This window comes from Hyla sarda, chromosome 5 (assembly GCF_029499605.1).
Source record: "Hyla sarda isolate aHylSar1 chromosome 5, aHylSar1.hap1, whole genome shotgun sequence".
Taxonomy (NCBI): domain Eukaryota; kingdom Metazoa; phylum Chordata; class Amphibia; order Anura; family Hylidae; genus Hyla; species Hyla sarda.
Window position 1 is genome coordinate 225,354,209 of NC_079193.1, and position 22,789 is coordinate 225,376,997.

A 22,789-nucleotide genomic window follows, 5' to 3' on the forward strand; every position below is an offset into this window, starting at 1 on the left:
ACATTCCTAGGAAAGAGTATCCTAGGAATGTATCCACCTTTTCCAGCCCACGGGAGCACCTGAAAGCTGAACTAATTTATGCAGGAAAAGCCATCAACTGCCGAGCCGAGAAGTTTGTGACGAGTTGAATTTACAGTAGTTCGCTCATCTCTATGTATTATATTCAGAGGGTGCAGTGGGTGGTAGTATTATATTCAGAGGGTACAGTATGTGGCGGTATTATATTCAGGGGTACAGTGTGTGGCAGATTTATATTCAGAGGGCGCAGTTTGTGGTAGTATTATATTCAGAGGGCGCAGTTTGTGGTAGTATTATATTCAGAGGGCGCAGTGGGTGGTAGTATTATATTCAGAGTGTACAGTATGTGTTGGTATTATATTCAGTGGGTACAGTATGTGGTAGTATTATATTCAGTGGGTACAGTGTGTGCTTGTATTATATTCAGGGGTACAGTATGTGGCAGATTTATATTCAGGGGTACAGTATGTGGCAGATTTATATTCAGAGGGCACAGTGTGTGGTAGTATTATATTCAGAGGGCGCAGTGGGTGGTAGTATTATATTCAGAGGGTACAGTATGTGGTAGTATTATATTCAGTGGGTACAGTGTGTGGCGGTATTATATTCAGGGGTACAGTATGTGGCAGATTTATATTCAGAGTGTACAGTATGTGTTGGTATTATATTCAGAATGTACAGTGTGTGGTAGTATTATATTCAGTGGGTACGGTGTATGGAAGGTTTATAATCAAAGAGTGTAGTGTATAGTAGTATTATATTTAGAGGATACAGTGTCTGTCAGGTTTATAATTATAATTGTTTTCATATAGAGGATGAGAATGCTGACATAGTGAGGAGACGTCTGGGTCTCCTCACTATGTCAGCATTCTCATCACATTCTGCAGAGAGAAGTTTTAGCTGGAACAAGTCCTGGCAGTATGTACCATCTGAATTAGATAAGGGAAGACTATAGAGAAGACGTCACCTGTAGTCACTGATACCATTGTACATTCTCCTTTCTATCTCCTATCAAAGCTGTAGTCGCTTGTCAGTTCTACAGTTAGGTCAGTGAAACTACAACTCCCAGCATAACCTCACCACTGCTCAAAGGGGTACTCTACTGGAAAACATTTTTTTTTAATCAACTGGTGCTACAAAGTTAAACAGATTTGTAAATTACTTCTATTTAAAAATCTTAATCCTTCCAGTACTTAGCTGCTGTATAAGCGTTTCACAGGTAGTTATTTTCTTTTTTAATTTATTTTCTGTCTGACCACAGTGCTCTGTGCTGACACCTCTGTCCATAGTAGGAGCAAATCCCCATATCAAACCTATCCTGCTCTGGACAGTTCCTGACATGGACAGAGGTGTCAGCAAATAGCACTGTGGTCAGACTGGAAAGAACTACACAACTTCCTGTGGAGCATACACCAGCTTATAAGTACTGTAAGTATTAAGATTTTAAATAGAAGTAATTTAAAAATCTGTTTAACTTTCTGGCACCAGTTGATATAAAAGTAAATGTTTTCCAGTGGAGTACCCCTTTAATTCATTCTCTGAGCTGTATATTTAAATGGTGACAATTTCTTTAACACTTTCCTATTCTGTGGCAACTGGTATATCTGATTATTATACTGGAATTTCTCACAATGCTCTACAACAGTGGTGTCTGTCACAACAGGCTAAAAACTTACTGGGGGGAGGGGGGGAGGTATGGGGGTGACACCATTTTCTACCGCACCGGGTGACACCAACCCTAGCAACGCCACTGCATACATGTATGCTTTGATTACGGTCAGGTGTATGAACACGCTCACGAGCGGAGTGTGCTTCATATTTACTTAGTCCCAGCTGCTATCAGTTGCCTACATAACTCCAATACCAGGCATCGATGAACTCTCCGATGCCTGGCATTAACCCTTCAGATGCCACAATCAAATTTAATTGCAACACCTAAAATCAAAAGACTGCAGGTAATAGTTCTCCATAGGAACTAAAAAATAGTAAAATAAAATGTTAATTAATAATCTCCTTCCATAATAAATTTTCAACTTGTCCACCTTTTCCCATTTTTCATATAAGCTAATGTACTGATCATGATGTAAAAAATAAGCCCTCATATGGCCCTGTATATGAAAAATAAAAGTTTTAGAGGCCAGAAAAAGGACAATTTTAACCCCTTAAGGACCAATACAAGTAAACCTGTATGCCCCTGAAAGACCAGGCCTGTTTTTTAAATCGGGGATGTCTGACTTTATTAGAGAATAACTCTGTATCGTTTTGCCAATTACGATAATTCTGGCATCGTTTTTTTTTTTTTTTTTTTGTCACAAGTTGTCCTTCATGTACATAAAGTAAAAGTAAGCAGATATAATTTTATTTTTTTTTATTATTATTATTATTATTTTTTACAATGCAAAAAATCATGACATTGAAAAAAAGAAAGATTTTTCGCTATTTTAACACTAAGTTGCATATATTTATACTTTCTGACCAAATAGTTAATGAAACATATCCTTTCAGATGTCTACTTTATTTTGACAGCATTTCTTAAGTTTTTAATTAAAATTTTAAATGAATTGGAAAAGTACATCTTTTTTTATGTGCTATGCAAGGTTTGCAGAAATTTGAAGGTGGAAGAAGGTATTCGCTAGAAGGTACAGTGAGTATTTAAAGGGGTACTCTGGTGCTTAGACATCTTATCCCCTATCCAAAGGATAGGGGATAAGATGCCTGACCGCGGGAGTCCTGCCGCTGGCGATCGCGCTGCGGGATGCTGCAGGGAAGACACAGGGCGCTCCCTCCTTCTGTCAAAACACTTAAAGCCTGCGGTCACTTCCGACTGCGGCTGTAAGGGTTAAACTGCTGGGACCGAAGTTCCCGGCAGTGCGGCAAGGTCCTGGCTGTGTGTTATAGCAGAGTCCCTGCCGCGATATCGTGGGTGCACTGGGCAGCACCCACGAAAACCATGGACATGTATACTCGTCCTGGTGCGGGAACGTGCATCCTGCCTGGACGTGTATACACGTCCATGGTTCTTAAGGTGTTAAAGGAGAACTCCAGAATATAAAAATTGTCCTCCATACTGCCGGCAGAAAAAAAATAAAGATGTACATACCTTCCTCCGCTCCTCCGGTAACCGTCTCCGGTCTCCGCCGCGATCATCTTCCTGGTTGCTGGTGTTCGGCGAGTCATACTGCGCCAATCAACGGCCAGAGTGAAGTCCCGACTCAACCGGCGATAGGCTGAGCGGCAGTGTGACGTTTTCGGCCCTGGCTTCAGGTGCCGGTGTAGTGAAGAATTTTGGGTCTTGGAAGCGTTCTCACACTGCCGCTCAGCCTATCGCTGGCCGAGTCGGGACTTCACTGTGGCCGGTGATTGGCTGAGTGCAGTATGATTCTCCGACCACCGGCAACCAGGAAGTGGATCGCGGCGGAGACCGGAGCCGGTTACCGGAGGTCCCGGGGAGCGAAGGAAGGTATGTACATCTTTATTTTATTTTTTTGCCGGCAGTATGGGGGACAATTTATATATTCTGGAGTTCTCCTTTAAGCATACGTGATTTCTTACAAAAAGTTATAATTTTTTATATGTAGTAAAACAAAACCTATATAAATTGGGTATCCTAGTAATCTAATTGTTCTACAGAGTAAAGAACGTCATTTTAACTGTGCAGCTCACGGTGTCCATGCATTAATCCCCTGCAAAATTGCAGGGTGTTTCTTTTTAATTTTGCCCCATAAATTGTAGATTTTGTGGTAAAATTAGTGATGTTGAGGAGGGGGAGGAAAAAATTAAGACCCAGAAATGAAAAATGTCTGCTTTTTCAGGGTCAAATTAGCTCACTGTCCCTGTCACAGATCTCAGCCTTTTCTAAAATAAACCTATAAGAAGCCTAAACTTTAGGGATTTTAATAAACCTCTTACTAGAAAGTATCTGAATGGGGCAATTCAGTTTAAAGGGGTTTTGCCAACTTATATATTCATTGCTGCTGTTGTTGGCATGCTTTTCTACCTGTTTATGTCCTGCAAGATTATTGTTATATTTATTAAAACATTTCTTTTTATTGTTGTTACTTTGTAGTTTTTAACGGGTCATGCAAATCATCGAAGGACAAAGAAACTTCTCATAGACATAAAAGCAAAGAGGCCACGCCAGGAAAAGAGAAGAACAGGGATCACAAAGCCGAGAGCCGGAGAGAGTCTGCCGCTGCTAATCACCAACCTGCTTCTAACACGGGCTCACACGCCAAAGGGCTCGCTGCTAACAACCACCACAGTCATCTTAGATCGGCTCAGGATTTAAGGAAACAGGTAACCCTTATGCCAGTCTGCTTAAAAGAATAAGAATCCTAGAATTTTTTATTCTTTTGCATGTTCACTGTTGTGTTGTAATTGGCAAAATACATATTACACAACTGTGAAAAAGGCCACAAAGACCGTCTGAAGCTACAGACTTTGCGGCTCCTCAGGCTATGGTAATGCATGTGAACAATCTTTTGAGTATTTAGTACCAGTGATATACTAAGCCTGGCTCCTTTCTTCTGTGTACTGCAAAATAGGGAAATTCTGCACTCTAAGGCAGCTTACTAATAGCAAATAGCATAGCACTAGAACAAATAGTCTATAGGTCCCATGAGGCTAGCAGATCATCACATCTAAATGTATTTGAGTAAAACAGAAATTTGTCATTTGCCTGATCTTTCACCAGGTGCATGCTAGCCTGTGCCTCCACTCTGGTCACCCATAACAGCCTCTCTTTGTCTGCCCACTCTTCTCCCATCTGCACAGAGTTAGTTATTGGTTACAGTGTGAGGCCACATTCACACAGCCATAATACAGATGCAAGTCCTGGCCCAACCAAGGGTCTAATGGCATGGAGTGAAAACATTATGAAGCCCTGTAATGATTTTTTTTTAGTTTTGTTTTGTTTTTTGTTCAAATTTGGGTTTGTAGGACCAGAACTTACTTATTTTTGAATGCACCCTAAGGTTGGATGCACCATGAGAATTACTGCAAATTACATAAAAGAAATGTCCTTTTACTATACCTGCCGTGACATCCCAACACGTAAACCCAGACTTATGCTTAGTTTACATATCGTATGTTATACTGACTTACTGGCTTATTAGGCTGGAAAAAAAAAGTGGCTGATTACGGCCGAAAATACATTTTACGAAATCACATTTTACGATATGTGAACTTAGCCTAAGGGTGGGCTTGTGTGTTCTTTGTTTGGGTGTCAATGCATGTATAGCTGAAGGACATGACTTTTATGAGATTTGCGGTTAGCCATTCCAGTTTCCCCAAATACATCAGTACATTTATTATGTGTGAACTTGGCTGTATAGTCATTAAAATACTAGGAGCCATTTCTTTCTATTAAAGGGTTTGTCTGGTGATTTTTTCTTAAACTGATGTGCCCAGCCTGCCTAATAAAGCAATAAAATCTTGAACTCTCCTTCCTTGTAGCCACCTTCTCTTGTAGCCTCCGTTATCAGGATGCCCACACAATGTATGAGGGATGTCACAGTGCTGCTCAGCCAATCACTAGCCTCAGCGGTGTCCCTCCTCAGCCAGTGATTGGCAAGTGCCACTATGGCTCCATCAGCTGCATATACTGCAATCTGCAGCTCCAGGGAAAGCAGTGTCACTGACTGCAGACAGAGCATCCTAATACCAGAGTCTACAAGGGAGCGAGAAAGGAGAGTTAAAGGGTTACTGTCATTGGAAACATTTATTTTTTTTGTTTAATCAAATACTTTCTTAAAAACTAAGCATTTTCCTACTACACTTCATAGAAAAAATTTGATTGCTAAAGATGTGATTTTCTTTTTTCTTTCAAAGGGGTACTCCTGTGGAAAACTTTGTTTTTTTTAAATCAACTGGTGCCAGAAAGTTAAACAGACTTGTAAATTACTTCTATTAAAAAAATCTAAATCCTTCCAGTCCTTTTTAGGGGCTATATACTACAGAGGAAATGCTTATCTTTTTAGATTTCTCTGAAGTCATGACCACAGTGCTCTCTGCTGACCTCTGTTGTCCATTTTAGGAACTGTCCAGAGCAGGAGAAAATCCCCATAGCAAACCTATGCTGCTCTGGACAGTTCCTAAAATGGACAGCAGAGAGCACTGTGGTCATGGCATCAGAGAAATCTGAAAAGAAAAACATTTCCTCTGTAGTATGCAGCCCCTAAAAAGTACTGGAAGGATTAAGATTTTTTAAGACTTAACTTTCTGGTACCAGTTGATTTAAAAAAAAAAATAAAAAATTTCCACGGGAGTACCCCTTTAAAACTGCCACTAGGGAGTTTCTGCCTCTTTAATTTTGCAAACAAACCCTGATACTCAACTCTTTTTGGTCCTAACAAGAAGATATTTTGGACCTATTTTCTGAGGGGGTGTGGTTATCTTCCAGTGCAGTGTGTAATCCCACTTTTACCAGTGTGAGCTCACCCCTTGTGAGATCCAGACAAGTTGCAGACAGCTTGCAGTCTTTTCAGAAAATGAACATTTCCATGCACACTGACAAGCAATACAAAATGCTATATTACTAATATTTTGCAAAATGGTTCCTTTTGGTCATATTATGAACTTATGTGTATTTGCACCATATAGGTTCCACATGGCTGCATCAGAGTTATATAGAGCATATCCTTTAGGCCCAATAATTTTCTTACTAATGGCAAACTCTCTTTTAAAGGGGTACTCTGGCCCTAAGACACCTTATCCCCTATCCTTTGGAGATGTGTGATCTCGGGGGGGGTCCCGCCACTGGGGACCCCTGCAATCTCATGCCGCACCCACCTGTGTCAACTGCACGGAGCGACGATAGCTCAGTGTCTGAAGACTCACCACCACGGGGCCGGAGTATCGTGACGTCACGACTCCGCATCCGTGTGACGGTATGCCCCTTCCCCCTCAATGCAAGCCTGTGGGAGGGACCCATCACGCCCCCTCCCATAGACTTGCATTGAGGGGGCAGGGACGCCCGCAATCATACATCTTATCCCCTATCCTTTGGATAGGGGATAAGATGTCTCAGGGCCCGGAGTACCCCTTTAAAGCTTTTATTGTTTTATTAGGCAGACTGGGCACATTAACTAAAAACATTTTTTTACCGTGCAACCCTTTTTAAGTTGATAATGTACAGATACTCAGCTAATAATTACATACCATGGCCCATAATTACTATGATGAAAGAAAATTTCCAAAATTATTAGTTGTGTGCACATCTGATATGACCTGGTCCTCAATCCTATGCAAACTCCACTACAAAAAAAAAAAAAAAAAAAAAATGGGGCATTATTTATCTTTACAATGACAGTCTGAAAGTAGGTATGCAAAAATGGTTGGTTGAGTAAAAAAATTTAATAAATAAATAATTAAGTTGATTTGCTCTTTTGGGAATCATTATGACAATTAGATGTTGGAGATACGATGAGATGATGGAGCATCCGGCGAGATTGTAGGTATGTTTGCTAGCATCAGTTGTCTACCCCATCTGTCATGGACATGTATGGTACTGCCTGTCACTCCCTACGATGTTACCATAACTAGGTACAGGACTGTCAGTGGGTGTGACATTACTAAGAAGAAGCATTTTCTCATCCTTGATAAGTTTTTCTTAATATCTACCCGAAGGTGTGGTAAGTGGAGTGCTACCTGATTGAATGCTGGACACTCCCTGCTTGTTGGAAGCGTCCTTTGACAATAAGCTGAACACAAAGTGCCCTCCTTGAGTGAAATGTGAACACGGCTTTATCTGTGTGTTGCTGTATGAATATACACGGTTGTGATTTACCCTTCCTCTTGTTCATCTATCTTTGATTGTACAGAGAAGAGAATTGTCTTCCCAGAGCCCCGGGAGGACTGGTTCACCTACCTACTACTCTGCAGAGGTCTGCTAAACGCCCAGCATTATCACAACAAGCAGAGAGCAGCTGCTTCTAAAAGCTTTAACCTTTTCCCTGCTGGAATGAGGAAGAGAGCTTTGCATGTTTTCCTCTGCAGAAATTGAGAACAGACAGACAGAAAACCATAGCAACAGAGGCATTCCCTATGGTTTCATTAAGTTATTTTTGTCTTCATGGTGAAAACTCTGTCATTCACATGTCTTACATTTTTCTTACATTTTTGTTTAGTCCTTGAAAGCATTTTTTTTTTTTTTACTGTCACCAGACATGTAAAGAAAAAGAAAAAAAAAAAGAAAAAAATTGTTAAAAAGGGCCATGGACTTTAATAATGTCAAGTGAGTGATGGAATTGATCAGTATTGCAAAAGAAGCACTATGTGTGTATACATTGATTTTAGACATACTATAGTTTTTATATGTACTCACAAGTACAGATCTCTAGCCACCTCTGATAGCTCACGCTGTATACGTGCTGATACTACATACCGTATATACTCGAGTATAAGCCGAGTTTTTCAGCACGATTTTTCGTGCTGAAAACGCCTCCCTCAGCTTATACTCCAGTGAACTCTCCGCCTGTCTATCCCTTCATCAGTGGTCTTCAACCTGCGGACCTCCAGTGGTTTCAAAACTACAACACCCAGTATGCCCGGACAGCCGATTGCTGTCCGGGCATGCTGGGAGTTGTAGTTTTGCAACATCTGAAGATCCGCAGGTTGAAGACCACTGATGAAGGGATTGACAGGCGGTGATGATAAAGGGGGTGATGATGACGGGGGTCTGGATGATGACATGGGGGGGATGATGTATTTCCCACCTTAGGCTTATAGTCGAGTCAATAACTTTTCCTGGGTTTTTGGGGTAAAATTAGAGGCCTCGGCTTATATTCGGGTCGGCTTATACTCGAGTATATACGGTAAGCTATAGCAACATTAATATGGAACTTCCTTAATAAGCAAGGCTGTTAAAGGCTCAAGAATACATAATTTCTAGCATATTAGTACACTGGTCCACACCTGCATGACACAAGAATAGGTTTGTCACACTTCCTTATTACTATGAAACTTTAAAGATGTGAGGAAAAAAAAATAAAGTGTCAGCATGTTTCCAGGTTAATAGTAAGAGAGTCTGGCATGTATTAATAGTGGAGACAGACTCGTATAATAAGCTGTGAGACTGCTGGAAATGTCTCCTTGCTGCCTGGTCTGGAAGGAGAGAGGGCGTCTTTTATTATTTTCTATCTCCTCCTCCTCAGCTGCCTATGACCGAGGATGAACTTCACAGATCCTATTTCTCAAGACAAATACTGTTCTCGCATTACACAATTCATGTTCAGAACTTCAATGTTTAATGCGGAAGGAACTCTAAATAATTAACTGCTTTATTTACTACTTGTTCCAAATGTCTAGTATTATAATATTATATAGCTATACTACCAGGATTATGTTTAAAATGTTGTACTGTCGGCTTTAGCTGTCCTTGACATTTAACTGCAAATTCAGGAGTCCTGTGTCTGGGACAAGTCTATAAATGAAGGTCTTCAATTCAAAACCATGAATTTGCCCTTAGGGGTCTATAGATGTGTAGAGGTGAAAGCACCTGTCAGTATATCGCTTACGCTTCCTGTAGACAAGCACTATAGAGGCTTTCTGATAAACAGCAGAAACTCATGTTATATAACACATATCACTGTTTTAGGGTTTCTGGTTATGGGAAGCTGCATAAATGAACAAGCCATTTGACATGTGACTTTGTTCATTTATGTTTTATGGGGTTTGTAATTTCCCTCTCTTTGAATTCACACTATCCCAATTTTTCCAATTTTCCAGGTTTCCAAGGTGAATGGAATAACCCGGTTGTCATCGGGATCCCATGCAGTCGGTGCCAAAAAGACTAGAGAAGCAAGACCTTCACTGTCCAAAACTGTGAAGTATACCGCAACGGTGACCAAGGGAACTGTCACATACACCAAAGCCAAGAAAGAACTGGATAAGGCAACCAAACTGAATCACAACAAAACCAGTTCATCTATTCACCACACAATCTCAGGGACCACAGAAAGCAGCAATGCAAAAACTCGTAAACAGGTGCTATCTCTTACCACATCCAAGCCCAACTGTGCCACTGGTATTAGCTGTGTCAAGGTGAATGGCAAGTTGAACAAAAAGACTTGCACTAGGGAAGAGGGGCGGCAGCTAAGGGAGGGATTGCGCAACTCAAAAAGACGTCTGGAGGAGGCAAACCACCCCAACAAAACACAGCCTTTGGTAAAAAAAATGAAAGTATCCACCAGCTTGCCAGAAGTTAGAAGCAAGGGGCTAGCGGCGGAGAAACAGGTGCTTAATGGACATGTAAAGAAAGATGTGCCAGAAAAGATGCTGGAGAGAAACAGGCCAAAGCGGGCCTCTGCAGCCAAGAGCACACAAACTACACAAACCCGCAGTAAGACAGAAGATGCTGGCTGTGAAAATCGCTCTACCTCTCAGACAGATTCCTCGCACAAATCTGTGGACTCCCCAAAACCTGAAAAAATAGCTGGGAGGGCCAGGTGCGTAGCCATGTGTGAGATTCCTGTCCTCCGACCCTCTGCAAAGGAGTTTCATGACCCATTGATCTACATTGAGTCCATCCGAGCCAAAGTGGAGAAATATGGGATGTGCACAGTGATCCCCCCACCAGACTGGAGACCAGAGTGCAAATTGAACGAGGAAATGCGCTTTGTGACACAAAACCAACACATCCACAAGCTTGGTCGACGCTGGGGTCCCAATGTGCAGCGGCTGGCTTGCATCAAGAAACACCTCAAATCTCAGGGCATCACCATGGATGAGCTTCCTCTTATAGGTAAGAGCATAAGATTGAGCTGCATTTCACATTCTCAGCTCTGCTTCATAATCTTTTGTTTTTCCTAATAGAACAAGGCAGGGGAAGCTGACTAAATACATTTCGGCCACAAAGCTTTAGATTTTCTATTTTGATTAATATCTATCTTTTCTTCTATAGGAGGCTTCTACATTTGTTTTCCTACAGATTAGTAATTTTAGGGAATTTCCTTTGCTCGTGTTTCTTCTGTCTTTATTAGCATCAGTGGAGTATTCTGGTGTAGTTCCTCTGTAGTCATCTAGAAGATTCTATACATTCTATTTAGGGAACCTAAGCTCCTGAATGCACACCATGTGCTGAGCTTTTTCCCCTGATTATCTACAAGATCTTTAATTAACTTCTTCAATGAAGCAGCAAGCCCAAGAAATTTCATGTGATAAATTCTGAAGGAATAAGTCCTGGAGGAATGTCAATCACATCAAGACATTGCTTTTGTTGCTCCTTTGCATTACTGTTTGCTGCACTCTGTGCTCCGTTAGGGATTTCCTTTTGTAAGCATTTTAGGATTCATATGTCTTAAGATTATTTTAAATGTGTGTGTCTTAGATGCTGTGTGTTCGTAGTGTTGTTTTTTTCTTCCCATACCTCATGGGTAAAGACAAGCCTGCTTTGAAGCGTTTTGTGGGTGCCCCGTTTTTATCTTTTTCTGTGCCATTTCCTGCACGTGTTGCTGCTCTGATCTGTCTGCATCTTGATTCTCATGTCGTCTTGTGACTGTTTTGTTTAGCAGTACAACTTTGCATAACCCGCAGTCCTTCATGACCATTTGCATGAATGCCTAAACCTTCGCCAATTTCTTGCATTGGCTACTTAAATGTTCATCTATAACACATACTTATTTTATACTAACAAATAAAACGGCTCAACATTTCAAATTTTTGCTTGACATTCCTTACTTGGGCTAGCTAAAACATAAAAAAAAAGAAATATCTAGAAATGTAAGAGCTGAGAAAAATACAAAGGAACTACAAATATGAAATATATGTGGTTGACTACAGAACAAGTGTGCCTGTGGGTGGCTCTCACTAGTCAGGGACTAACACGTGGACCTACACTTGTTGCTGTCTATGCCGATATATCTTAATCTATTTTTTCTTTCTCCCACAAAGTCTGTGAATGATTCAAAGAGAGGGCAGTGTACTAAGATGATTTATACATAGGTCACCTATCTATCGCCAATAACTTTACACTTGATAACCCTTGATAATATGCCCTATAACAAACTAAATTAAGTTGATGCTATGTGGATGTTTTTTTTTCTAAGTGGAATACATGCAAGTGAGATGGTCCTATAGGAAAGCTCAAAATAGCCCCTCTATAGTGGTGTTTGAGTTTACCAACAGGACATAAGGGGTTGGTGTTTATTTTCCTCTACATCCCTTTTCCGTAGTCCTTGGACATACAGTACTCTCTTGTTTAACAACTGCAGTTCCTGTAGCGATTTCTGCATAGGTCCTCATTACCCTGTATAAGGGGACTGAACCAACAACGGCTGGATTGGCTTTCTGTATTGGCCCTATACTGCCTGAAGGCTGCATGCACAGCTCTTTCCTGCGGCTGCTATCTAGTGGCTACGGAGGTGTTTGTCTGTTTTGTTGTCAGACAGAGCCATAATAAAAAGCATCTCATTTTGTGGCCTTTGGCTTCATGTTAGTACACAACCCCCTCATTATAGATATGTATATATATATTTTATCCTTTGTTGTTGAGATGTTTGTCATAACCTTTTTCCAATGTTAAAACCTTCAGATGTGATTCAATCCATAATCAATGTTGGTGCACATTTGTCTGGCTCTTTAGTCCAGATGCTTTCTGTCCTCTGTTGACTGACCGCACAGGCAAGCTCAGTCATATTTGTATTTTGTTCTTTGACTTTGCATCCTTTGCATCCCTCTCCTTGCATGTTCAGTCTAAGAGAAATCTATGTTACTGTAACATGTTATCTGATCTGCATAATATGCCTCTAGTGATTGATGAGAAAATAGGTCACTAAAGGGAAGATTTATCAACACTTGTGCAATGAAACAGTGGAACAGGTGCTCATAGCAACCAATTTGAAGGGTGCATTCACACCACAGTTTGTGCTTACAGTTGTGTTTAAAACCGCATGAAACCATATACATATACGGTCTTATAAGATTCTCACGGACTACAATACTAAAAAAAGCCAAAAAAGTAAATAATCAGTTTTAAAAAGACAAAACCACGGTAGGATCCGTTTTTTTGTTCACCAAAATAACCTGACTAATCTGCAACCGCGACAAACTGTACAAAACTGGATTCACTTTCAGTTCTATACAGTTTTAGAATATAAATCTGTATACACAAAACGTGGGGTTAATGCACACTAATAATGTAGCTTGGATCTAATTGGGTACTATGGGCAATTGCACCACTGTTTGCACAAGGTTTGATAAATCTCCCCCATTGTGTTCTCCACATACATCTTTAAAGGGGTACTCCACTGGCCAGCGTTTGAAACTAAATGTTCCGAATGCTGTTTTCGAGCTGCGGGGGTCGGCCACGCCCCTCATTACATCATGGCCACGACCCCTCAGTGCAGGTCTATGGGAGGGGCGTGACGGCCGCCCAAAAACTTGCATTAAGGGTGTGTGGTCATGATGTCATGAGGGGCGTGGCCGACCCCCGAAGCTCGAAAACAGCATTTGGAACATTTAGTTTCAAACGCTGGCCAGTGGAGTACCTCTTTAAGCAATAATCTACGTTAGCAGAGAAGAACTTATAAAATATGCTAATAAAAATGCTCTTCTAGTTCCTAAACTACCAGAATTGAAAGTTCTAAAAACCTAATGATCAAAAAATTCCCAAAAAGTACCTTGGTTGCTGACCTGTTTTCTGCTTTCTCTATGCTGACACTACCATGCACATATATTCAGGGTTGTCACAAGTTTTAGTTGGGTTTAGTTAGAAGTATGTTAAGAGATCAGAAGAGGGATGGGTTTGTGGGAGGGAAAAGACATACATTATTGTAAGCAGACAGATGCAGAATTGTGTGATGGAATACAGGATTCCAAAACCAGGTTCAGACTAGGTCCCTTATGTTAAATGACTAGGCCCAGGGATAGTATTCCTGTGGTATCTCCCTTCACTTGTGACAACCCTAACTTTTTTTTTTGTGGAGTTCCCTGTGAAACCACAAATGTTTTAAGACTATTAAACTGATCTCTCTCTGTTTCTTTGTGGCGATATGCCTCCTAGGCATTCAAGAATGCTTCACCGCGCTTTGTCCTGACAGAAGACCGTGCCACAGAACCCCCAGTGCACTCATTATTGTAGTATTTATCTTTAATATTAGCTTGTAAATGGAATATTTAATACATCACCACCATGCTGATGCACAGACGGTGTGGGGGTTATTACGACATCTTGCTGATCTTTCAGAAGTGAAGCATTTTTCAGTTAAATCTCAAAAGTGTGTCCTTGATGTCCTCTGGCTAATGGTGTGGGGAACTTACCAGCAAGCACCGCTGAGAATAGGCCCATGGCCAAGGTACCTCTTACTTCTAATATTAGTCAAGACCGGTGGTAAGTTGTAATATGTAAGCCAAAACCTCTGGCAAAGAAACGTAAGCCAATTCTGTTTATTTATTTCTTTTTTTTTTATTTCTTTTTACTACATCATGTGCTAAACCTGAAAATGTTTGTAGTTTTTGCATCTGATTATTGTCCAAACCAAAAGAGTTGACGCATTTTATTAGCTATTCTTGTGCTTACTATTATGTAGGAAGTTGCTGCGGATATACTCAGTTACCAGTGGTTGTCTCTTTAGTCCTTGGTAATGGTCGAGAATAGGAAGAATAGCCAGTGCTGAACATTATGTGTAATGTTTTTTTAGTTTAGGAAGGAGTAATAATAATTAATGAAAGAGTCAGTGCTAGCACAGCAGATTTAACAGATTTTGCCAACATCAACTCTGGATAAAATGAAGCAGACTTTACACGGAGCTAAGCTCTCCTATAATTTGTTGAACACCTGGCAGCATATATTGAAGTGCTGATAGTTGTCTAGTTGGATTTCAGGCAAGAATCTAAAAGATCTGTTACATTTGGAGTTAGGCACCAGTTTAATTTGTTGGACACCTTGCAGTTGCTGAGTGTTATGCACTGCTCAAAAAACTAAAGGGAACACTTAAACAACACAATGGAACTCGAAGTCAATCACACTTCTGTGAAATCACACTGTCCACTCAGGAAGCAACACTGATTGACAATCAATTTCACATGCTGTTGTGCAAATGGAACAGACAACAGGTGGTAATTATAGGCAATAAGCAAGACACCCCCAATAAAGGAGTGGTTCTGCAGGTGGTGACCACAGACCACTTCTTAATTCCTATGCTTCCTGACTGATGTTTCGGTCACTTTTGAATGCTGATGGTACTTTCACTCTAGTGGGAGCATGAGACGGAGTCTACAACCCACACAAGTGGCTCAGGTAGTGCAGCTCATCCAGAATGGCACATCAATGCGAGCTGTGGCAAGGTGGTTTGCTGTGTCTGTCAGCATAGTGTCCAGAGCATGGAGGCACTAACAGGAGACAGGCCAGTACATCAGGAGACGTGGAGGAGGGCAACAACCCAGCAGCAGAACCGCTACCTCTGCCTTTATGCAAGGAGGAGCACTGCCAGAGCCCTGCAAAATTACCTCCAGCAGGCCACAAATGTCCATGTGTCCACTCAAACAGTCAGAAACAGACTCCATGAGGGTGGTATGAGGGCCCAATGTCCACAGGTGGGGGTTGTGCTTACAGCCCAACACCGTGAAGGACGTTTGCCATTTGCCAGAGAATACCAAGATTGGCAAATTCGCCACTGGCGCCCTGTGCTCTTCACAGATGAAAGCAGGTTCACACTGAGCACATATGAGTCTGGAGATGCTGTGGAGAATGTTCTGCTGCCTACAACATCCTCCAACATGACTGGTTTGGCGGTGGGTCAATAATGGTGTGGGGTGGCATTTCTTTGGGGGGCCACACAGCCCTCCATGTGCTTGCCAGAGGTAGCCTGACTGCCATTAGGTACCGAGATGAGATCCTCAGACCCATTGTGAGACCATATGCTGGTGCGGTTGACCCTGGGCTTCTCCTAATGCTAGACCTCATATGGCTGGAGTGTGTCAGCAGTTTCTTTAAGAGGAAGGCTTTGATGCTATGGACTGGCCCGCCCGTTCCCCAGACCTGCATCCGATTGAGCACATCTGGGACATCATGTCTCTCTCCATCTGCCAACACTATGTTCCACCACAGACTGTCCAGGAGCATGCTCAGGCATTGTAGGGAGGTCATACGGGCACGTGGAGGCCACACACACTACGGAGACTCATTTTGACTTGTTTTAAGGACATTACATCAAAGTTGTATCAGCCTGTAGTGTGGTTTTCCACTTTGATTTTGAGTGTGACTTCATATCCAGACCTCCATGAGTTGATAAATTTGATTTCCATTGATCATTTTTGTGTGATTTTGTTGTCAGCATATTAAACTATGTAAAGGTCAAAAGTATTGCATACGATTAGTTCCCTTTATTTTTTTGGGCAGTGTATATTACTATGAATTCTTGGACAGCCAACCCAACTGTATGTTTCTAACACAGAAACACGTGTTTAACGAAGTTTGTCTTGTTTCCATCACAACCTCTATACAGGCGGCTGTGAGTTAGATCTAGCACGGTTTTTCCAGCTCATCAATGAAATGGGAGGCATGCAACAAGTGACAGACCTCAAGAAGTGGAACAAGTTGGCCGATATGCTCCGCATCCCAAAAACTGCGCAGGATCGACTAGCAAAGCTGCAGGAGGCCTACTGTCAATACCTTCTTTCCTACGACTCCCTTTCGCCTGAGGAACATAAGAAGCTGGAGAAAGACGTTCTGCAGGAAAAAGAAAACCTGGAGAAGAAAAAAGGTCCATTGGAGGGGCATGCAGAGAATGCATATAGATTACATTTGCTTCCGAGATATGAGCCCAAAAATGGATTGATTAATGGAGTGGTGCACCGTAATGGCCTGCGGGCAAAGCTAAAAGAAATGGATGTCCCTTTAAAAAATGGAAGACGAAGGCTGTTTGCTCAGGAAAAAGAGTGCACTGAAGAGGAACCCGAAGATAAAAGTTTATTTGGTGACCTACACAAGTGCATTTATAAAGTAAGTACAATTCTTCTTCTCAAGCCTAAGTTTGCACATAGATTTGCTGCCTAAGATTATACAAAATTGTAAAACTTAAAGGGGTACTCCGACCTTAGACAACTTATCCCCTATCCTTTGAATTAGATGTCTGATCTCGGGGGACCCCCATGATCTCTGCTGCGGCACCCTAGACAGCCGATGCACAGAGCTAACTCTGCTCCATGCCGTATGACTGGCGATGCGGGGCAGAGACTTGTGACGTCATGGCCATGCCCCCTCAATGCAAGTCTATGGGAGGGGCGTGACAGTGACATCATGAGTGAGGCATGGCCGTGACATCACAAGCCTCTAGAGCTGCTAAACAAACGCTGGGTGTAGCAGGGAGATCGCGGGGGTCCCTAGCGATCAGCCATCTTATTCCCTTTACTTTGGATTGGGTATAAGATGTCTAGGGGTGAAGTACCCCTTTAAAGCAAAGCTCATTGCATAGAAAAATATGGAAAACTCAACCACTGTTTTTTTTCTCAGTCGCTCTTCATTGGGGGACACCTTACGGATGGGTATATGCTCTTGCCACTAGGAGGCGCTGACACTAGGAAAAAAAGTTGGCTCCTTCCTTGCAGGATATACCCGCCCACCTGCACTGAGGTAATCAGTTTTAGCTAGCATCAGTAGGAGGCAAAACACAGGTCTGGGAGCTCCCCAGACCTGGTCTTTTTTATTTTCTAGTAATGGCTGTTTAGTTAGGTTCTTATCTCCCTTTTGTTTCCCTTTTTCAGGTGGGGGTTCAGGAACTACCTTTTCCCCCATATGCTACAAAGGGGCACAGACACAGAGTGTGTACTGTTAACCCCTTCTCGCCAACAGCCAGCGCCTGGAGGTTTTACCCTGGGTCCGGGTCCTCCACTGCCCCTGCTCGCCCCGCTATCTTAGCCTGGTATGATGCAGCGTGGGCATAAGCTGGTTGAAGACTTCTTGGGGAGTATAAGAAGATGGAGCCGTGGGTGACTATGTACTACAAACCCCCTTCCCCCTCTCCCTCCCTCTTGCTCATCCATTGGTCCCCTTTCTCTCATGTGCCCAGGTCCTCAGCCGCCATTACACGTGGCTGTGCTGGGCTGGAACTCCCATGGCCTCCGGGTTGCCGGCGGCACTATACCTTTAGTGGACGGTCCCGTGGTCTGTTTCCCCCCTTTCCCCATGTGGGTGCCCCCTAGCCTTGCTGTCTGCACCAGGCTCTGCAAGCTGGCCATGTTTTCTTTCCCTCTGGCCAGGCCCTTCTTGGCTAGCAGGTCTCTGCTCATGCGGCCAGGCAGTGCAGCAGGGGGGGGACGGGACCGGCCGTGCCACATTTCTTCTTCCGGCCTAGTCCTGATGTGGCCTTCGCTCTGCAGCGGTCACTGGATGCCGCATCTATCTTTCTAATAGTCCCTGGCTTTATTTATCCCTGTGCCACAGCCATTGGGCTTTTATTATCATGCCCTCGGCTGCGGCGCAATTACTGCGGCGTCTTTCCCGTCCTTCCTTTCCTCCCCCCGTCAGGCATGCTCAAAGGGTTAACTTACTCCTTTTTTGAGCGTGAACAGCGCGCTCTTTTTCTCCCGCGCTGATCGGCCGATACCGCTGCTCTCCACCCCTCCTGGGTTTCTGTTTCACTTTGTTAACCCCTTAAGGACCAAGCCCATTTTAAAATTAGAAAAAACCCCTCCCCCAATAAAAACGTAAATTGTCCCATTTTCCCTATTTCACCCCCAAAAAGTGTAAAAAAAAAAAAAATTTTATATACATATTTGGTATTGCCGCGTGCGTAAATATCTGAACTATAGCTGAAAATAGCTGCTTTTTTATAACATTTTATTCCCAAAAAAAATTAATAAAAAATGTATTAAAAGTTTTACATAAGCAAATATGGTATCACTAAAAAGTACAGATCACGGTCCAAAAAATGAGCCCTCATACCGTCGCTTATACGGAAAAATGAAAAAGTTATAGGTCTTCAAAATAGGGGGATTTTAAACGCACTAATTTGGTTAAAAAGTTTGTGGTTTTTTTTAAGCGCAACAGTAATAGAAAAGTACGTTAAATCGTATTGACCCAACGAATAAATAACACATGTCATTTTTACCATAAATTGTACGGTGTGAAAACGAAACCTTCCAAAATTAGCAAAATTGCTGTTTTCTTTTTAATTTCCCACACAAATAGTATTTTTTTGGTTGTGCCATATATTTTATGGTAAAGTGAGTGATGGCTTTACAACGGACAACTGGTCGCGCAAAAAACAAGCCCTCATACTAGTCTGCGGATGAAAATATAAGAGTTATGATTTTTTGAAGGCGGGGAGGAAAAAACGAAAACTTAAAAATAAAATTGTCTGCGTCCTTAAGACCCAAATGTGCTGCGTCCTTAACCCCTTAAGGACCCTTGACGTACGCGTACGTCATGACACCCAGGTACTTAAGGACCCTTGACGTACGCGTACGTCACGGAGAATTCCGGCCCCCGCCGCGCATCGGGGGGGGGGGATCGGACCGGGATGCCTGCCAAAATCATTCAGCAGGCATCCCGTGCAAACGCCCAGGGGGGTCATCAGACCCGCCCATGTCTGCAATCGCGGCAAATCGCAAGTGAATTCACACTTGCGATTTGCGCGATTCCGGGTCATTACGGGTCTATAGTGACCCGGTGACCCGGAATATAAAGGGGATCGCGGTTGTCTAAGACACCCACGATCCCCCTGAAGGCATAGGAGTGAGGTGGCAGGGGTGCCACCCCTCCTATCCCTGCTATTGGTGGTCTAGACGCGACCACCAATAGCAGATCGGGGGCGGGGGGGTTAACTTTCGTTTTCCCCGTCCTGCCCACCCACAATAGGCCGGGCAGGATGGGGAAACGACGGGGAACGGCGCCGAAGATCCACTTACCGATCCGGGCGGGCGACGGAGATCGGCGGGCGGCGATGACGTGCGGCTGGATCTGACGGAAGCCGGTCAGTTGTCTAGCAACATCTGGAGGGTACAGTTTGAGACCATTATACAGTGGTCTCAAACTGTAGCCCTCCAGATGTTGCAAAACTACAACTCCCAGCATGCCCAGACAGCTGTTTGGGCATGCTGGGAGTTGTAGTTTTGCAACAGCTGGAGGGCTACAGTTTGAGACCACTATATAGTGGTCCCTAAGCGGGAGCCCTCCAGATCTTGCAAAACTACAACTCCTAGCATTCCCAAACAACTGTTTGTTGTCAGGGCATGCTGGAATTTATAGTTTTGCAACAGCTGGAGGACCACAGTTTGGAGATCACCTTGCAGTGTTCTCTAAAACTGTAGCCCTCCGGATGTTGCAAAACTGCAAATCCCAGCATGTCCAAACAGCAATAAGCTGTCTCAGCATACTGGGAGTTGTAGTTGCGTACCTCCATCTATTGCATAACTACATCTCCCAGCATGCCCTTCGGCGATCAGTACATGCTGGGAGTTGTAGTTTTGCAACAACTCCCTGGAGAACCTAACTGAAGGTTTTCCAACCAGTGTGTCTCCAGCTGTTGCAAAAGTACAACTCCCAGCATGCACGGTATGTCAGTACATGCTGGGAGTTGTAGTTTTGAAACAGCTGGAGGTTTGCCCCCCCCCCCCCCCCCCCATGTGAACGTACAGGGTACATTCACACGGGCAGGCTTACAGTAAGTTTCCTGCTTCAAGTTTGGGCTGTGGCAAATTTTTCACCGCAGCGCAAACTCCTAGCAGGAAACTCACCGCAACACGCCAGTGCGAATGTACCCTAAAAACACTACACTAACACATAGTAAAGGGTAAAACACTACATATACAACCCCTTACACTGCCCCCCCCCCCCCCCCCCAATAAAAATGAAAAACGTATTGTATGGCAGTGTTTCCAAAACGGAGCCTCCAGCTGGTGCAAAACAACTCCCAGCATTTCCGGACAGCCACTGACTGTCTAGGCATGCTGGGAATTTAGCAACAGCTGGAGGCATGCTGTTTGGGAATCACTGGCGTAGAATACCCCTATGCAATCCCTAATTAAGTCCTCAAATGCGCATGGAGCTCTCTCACTTCGGAGCCCTGTCGTATTTCAAGGAAACAGTTTAGGGCCACATATGGGGTATCTCTGTACTCGGGAGAAATTGCACTTACAAAATTTCTCCTTTTACCCCTTATGAAAAGGAAAAGTTGGGGTCTACACCAGCTTGTTAGTGTAAAAAAATAAAAAAATTTACACTAACATGCTGGTGTTGCCCCATACTTTTTATTTTCACAAGCGATAAAAGGAAAAAGAGACCCCCAAAATTTGTAACGCAATTTCTCCTGAGTACAGAAATACCCCATATGTGGGCGTAAAATGCTCTGCGGGCGCACAACAAGGCTCAGGAGTGAGAGCGCACTATGTACATTTGAGGCCTAAATTGGTGATTTGCAAAGGGGGTGGCCGATTTTACAGCGGTTCTGACATAAACGCAAAAAAATAAATACCCACATGTGACCCCATTTTGGAAACTACACCCCTCACGTAATGTAATAAGGGGTACAGTGAGCATTTACGCCCCACAGGGGTCTGGCAGATTTTTGGAACAGTGGTCCGTGAAAATGAAAAATGTAATTTTTCATTTGCACAGCCCACTGTTCCAAAGATCTGTCAAACGCCAGTGAGGTGTAAATACTCACTGCACCCCTTATTAAATTCTGTGAGGGGTGTAGTTTCCAAAATAGGGTCACATGTGGGGGGGGGGGTCCACTGTTCTGGCACCACGGGGGGCTTTGTAAACGCACATGGTCCCTGACTTCCATTCCAAAAATGTTTTTCCCAAAAGCTCAATGGCGCTCCTTCTCTTCTGAGCATTGTAGTGCACCAGCAGAGCACTTGACGTCCACACATGGGGTATTTCCATACTCGGAAGAGATGGGGTTTAAAATTTTGTGGGGCATTTTGTCCTATTACCCCTTGTAAAAATTAAAAATTTGAGGGAAAACTAGCATTTTAGTGGAAAAAAAACAAAAAAACATTTTCACATCCAACTTTAACGAAAAGTCGTCAAACACCTATGGGGTGTTAAGGCTCACTGGACCCCTTGTTACGTGCCTTGAGGGGTGTAGTTTCCAAAATAGTATGCCATGTGTTTGTTTGTTTTTTTTGCTGTTCTGGCACCATAGGGGCTTCCGAAATGTTACATGCCCCCCAAAAACCATTTCAGAAAAACTCACTCTCCAAAATCCCACTGTCGCTCCTTCCCTTTTGAGCCCTCTACTGCGCCCGCCGAACACTTGACATACACATATGAGGTACTTTCTTACTCGAGAGAAATTGGGTTACACATTTTAGGAAGATTTCTCTCCTTTTACCCCTGGTAAAAATTCAATAACTGGGTCTACAAGAACATGCGAGTGTAAAAAATGAAGATTTTGAATTTTCTCCTTCAATTTGCTGCTATTCCTGTGAAACTCCTAAATGGTTAACAAACCTTTTGAATGTCATTTTGAATACTTTGAGGGGTGCAGTTTTTATAATGGGGTCATTTATGGGGTATTTCTAATAAGAAGGCCCTTCAAATCCACTTCAAAACAGAACTGGTCCCTGAAAAATTTTGATTTTGAAAATTTTGTGAAAAATGGGAAAATTGCTGCTATACTTTGAAGCCCTCTGATGTCTTCCAAAAGTAAACACATGTCAACTTTATGATGGAAACCTAAAGTAGACATGTTGTATATGTGAATCAATATCAATATAATTTATTTGGAATATTCATTTTCCTTATAAGCAGAGCGCTTCAAAGTAAAAAAAAAAAATAAATGCTAAATTTTCAATTTTTTTCATCAAATTTTGGAATTTTTCACCA

At 42.7% G+C, this 22,789-nt stretch overlaps 1 protein-coding gene across 2 annotated transcripts in view; it reads left to right on the plus strand.

Annotated features, from left to right (window-relative positions):
- The window catches only part of JARID2 (jumonji and AT-rich interaction domain containing 2), a 159,699-nt gene that overhangs the window by 108,702 nt on the left and 28,208 nt on the right, over nt 1-22,789 (plus strand). For both annotated transcript variants that reach the window (XM_056521214.1, XM_056521215.1), the window contains exons 6-8: nt 4,085-4,314; nt 9,745-10,759; nt 16,461-16,957. In XM_056521214.1, coding sequence (XP_056377189.1) covers nt 4,085-4,314; nt 9,745-10,759; nt 16,461-16,957 — 1,742 coding nt within the window. The remainder of the gene's footprint in view (nt 1-4,084; nt 4,315-9,744; nt 10,760-16,460; nt 16,958-22,789) is intronic.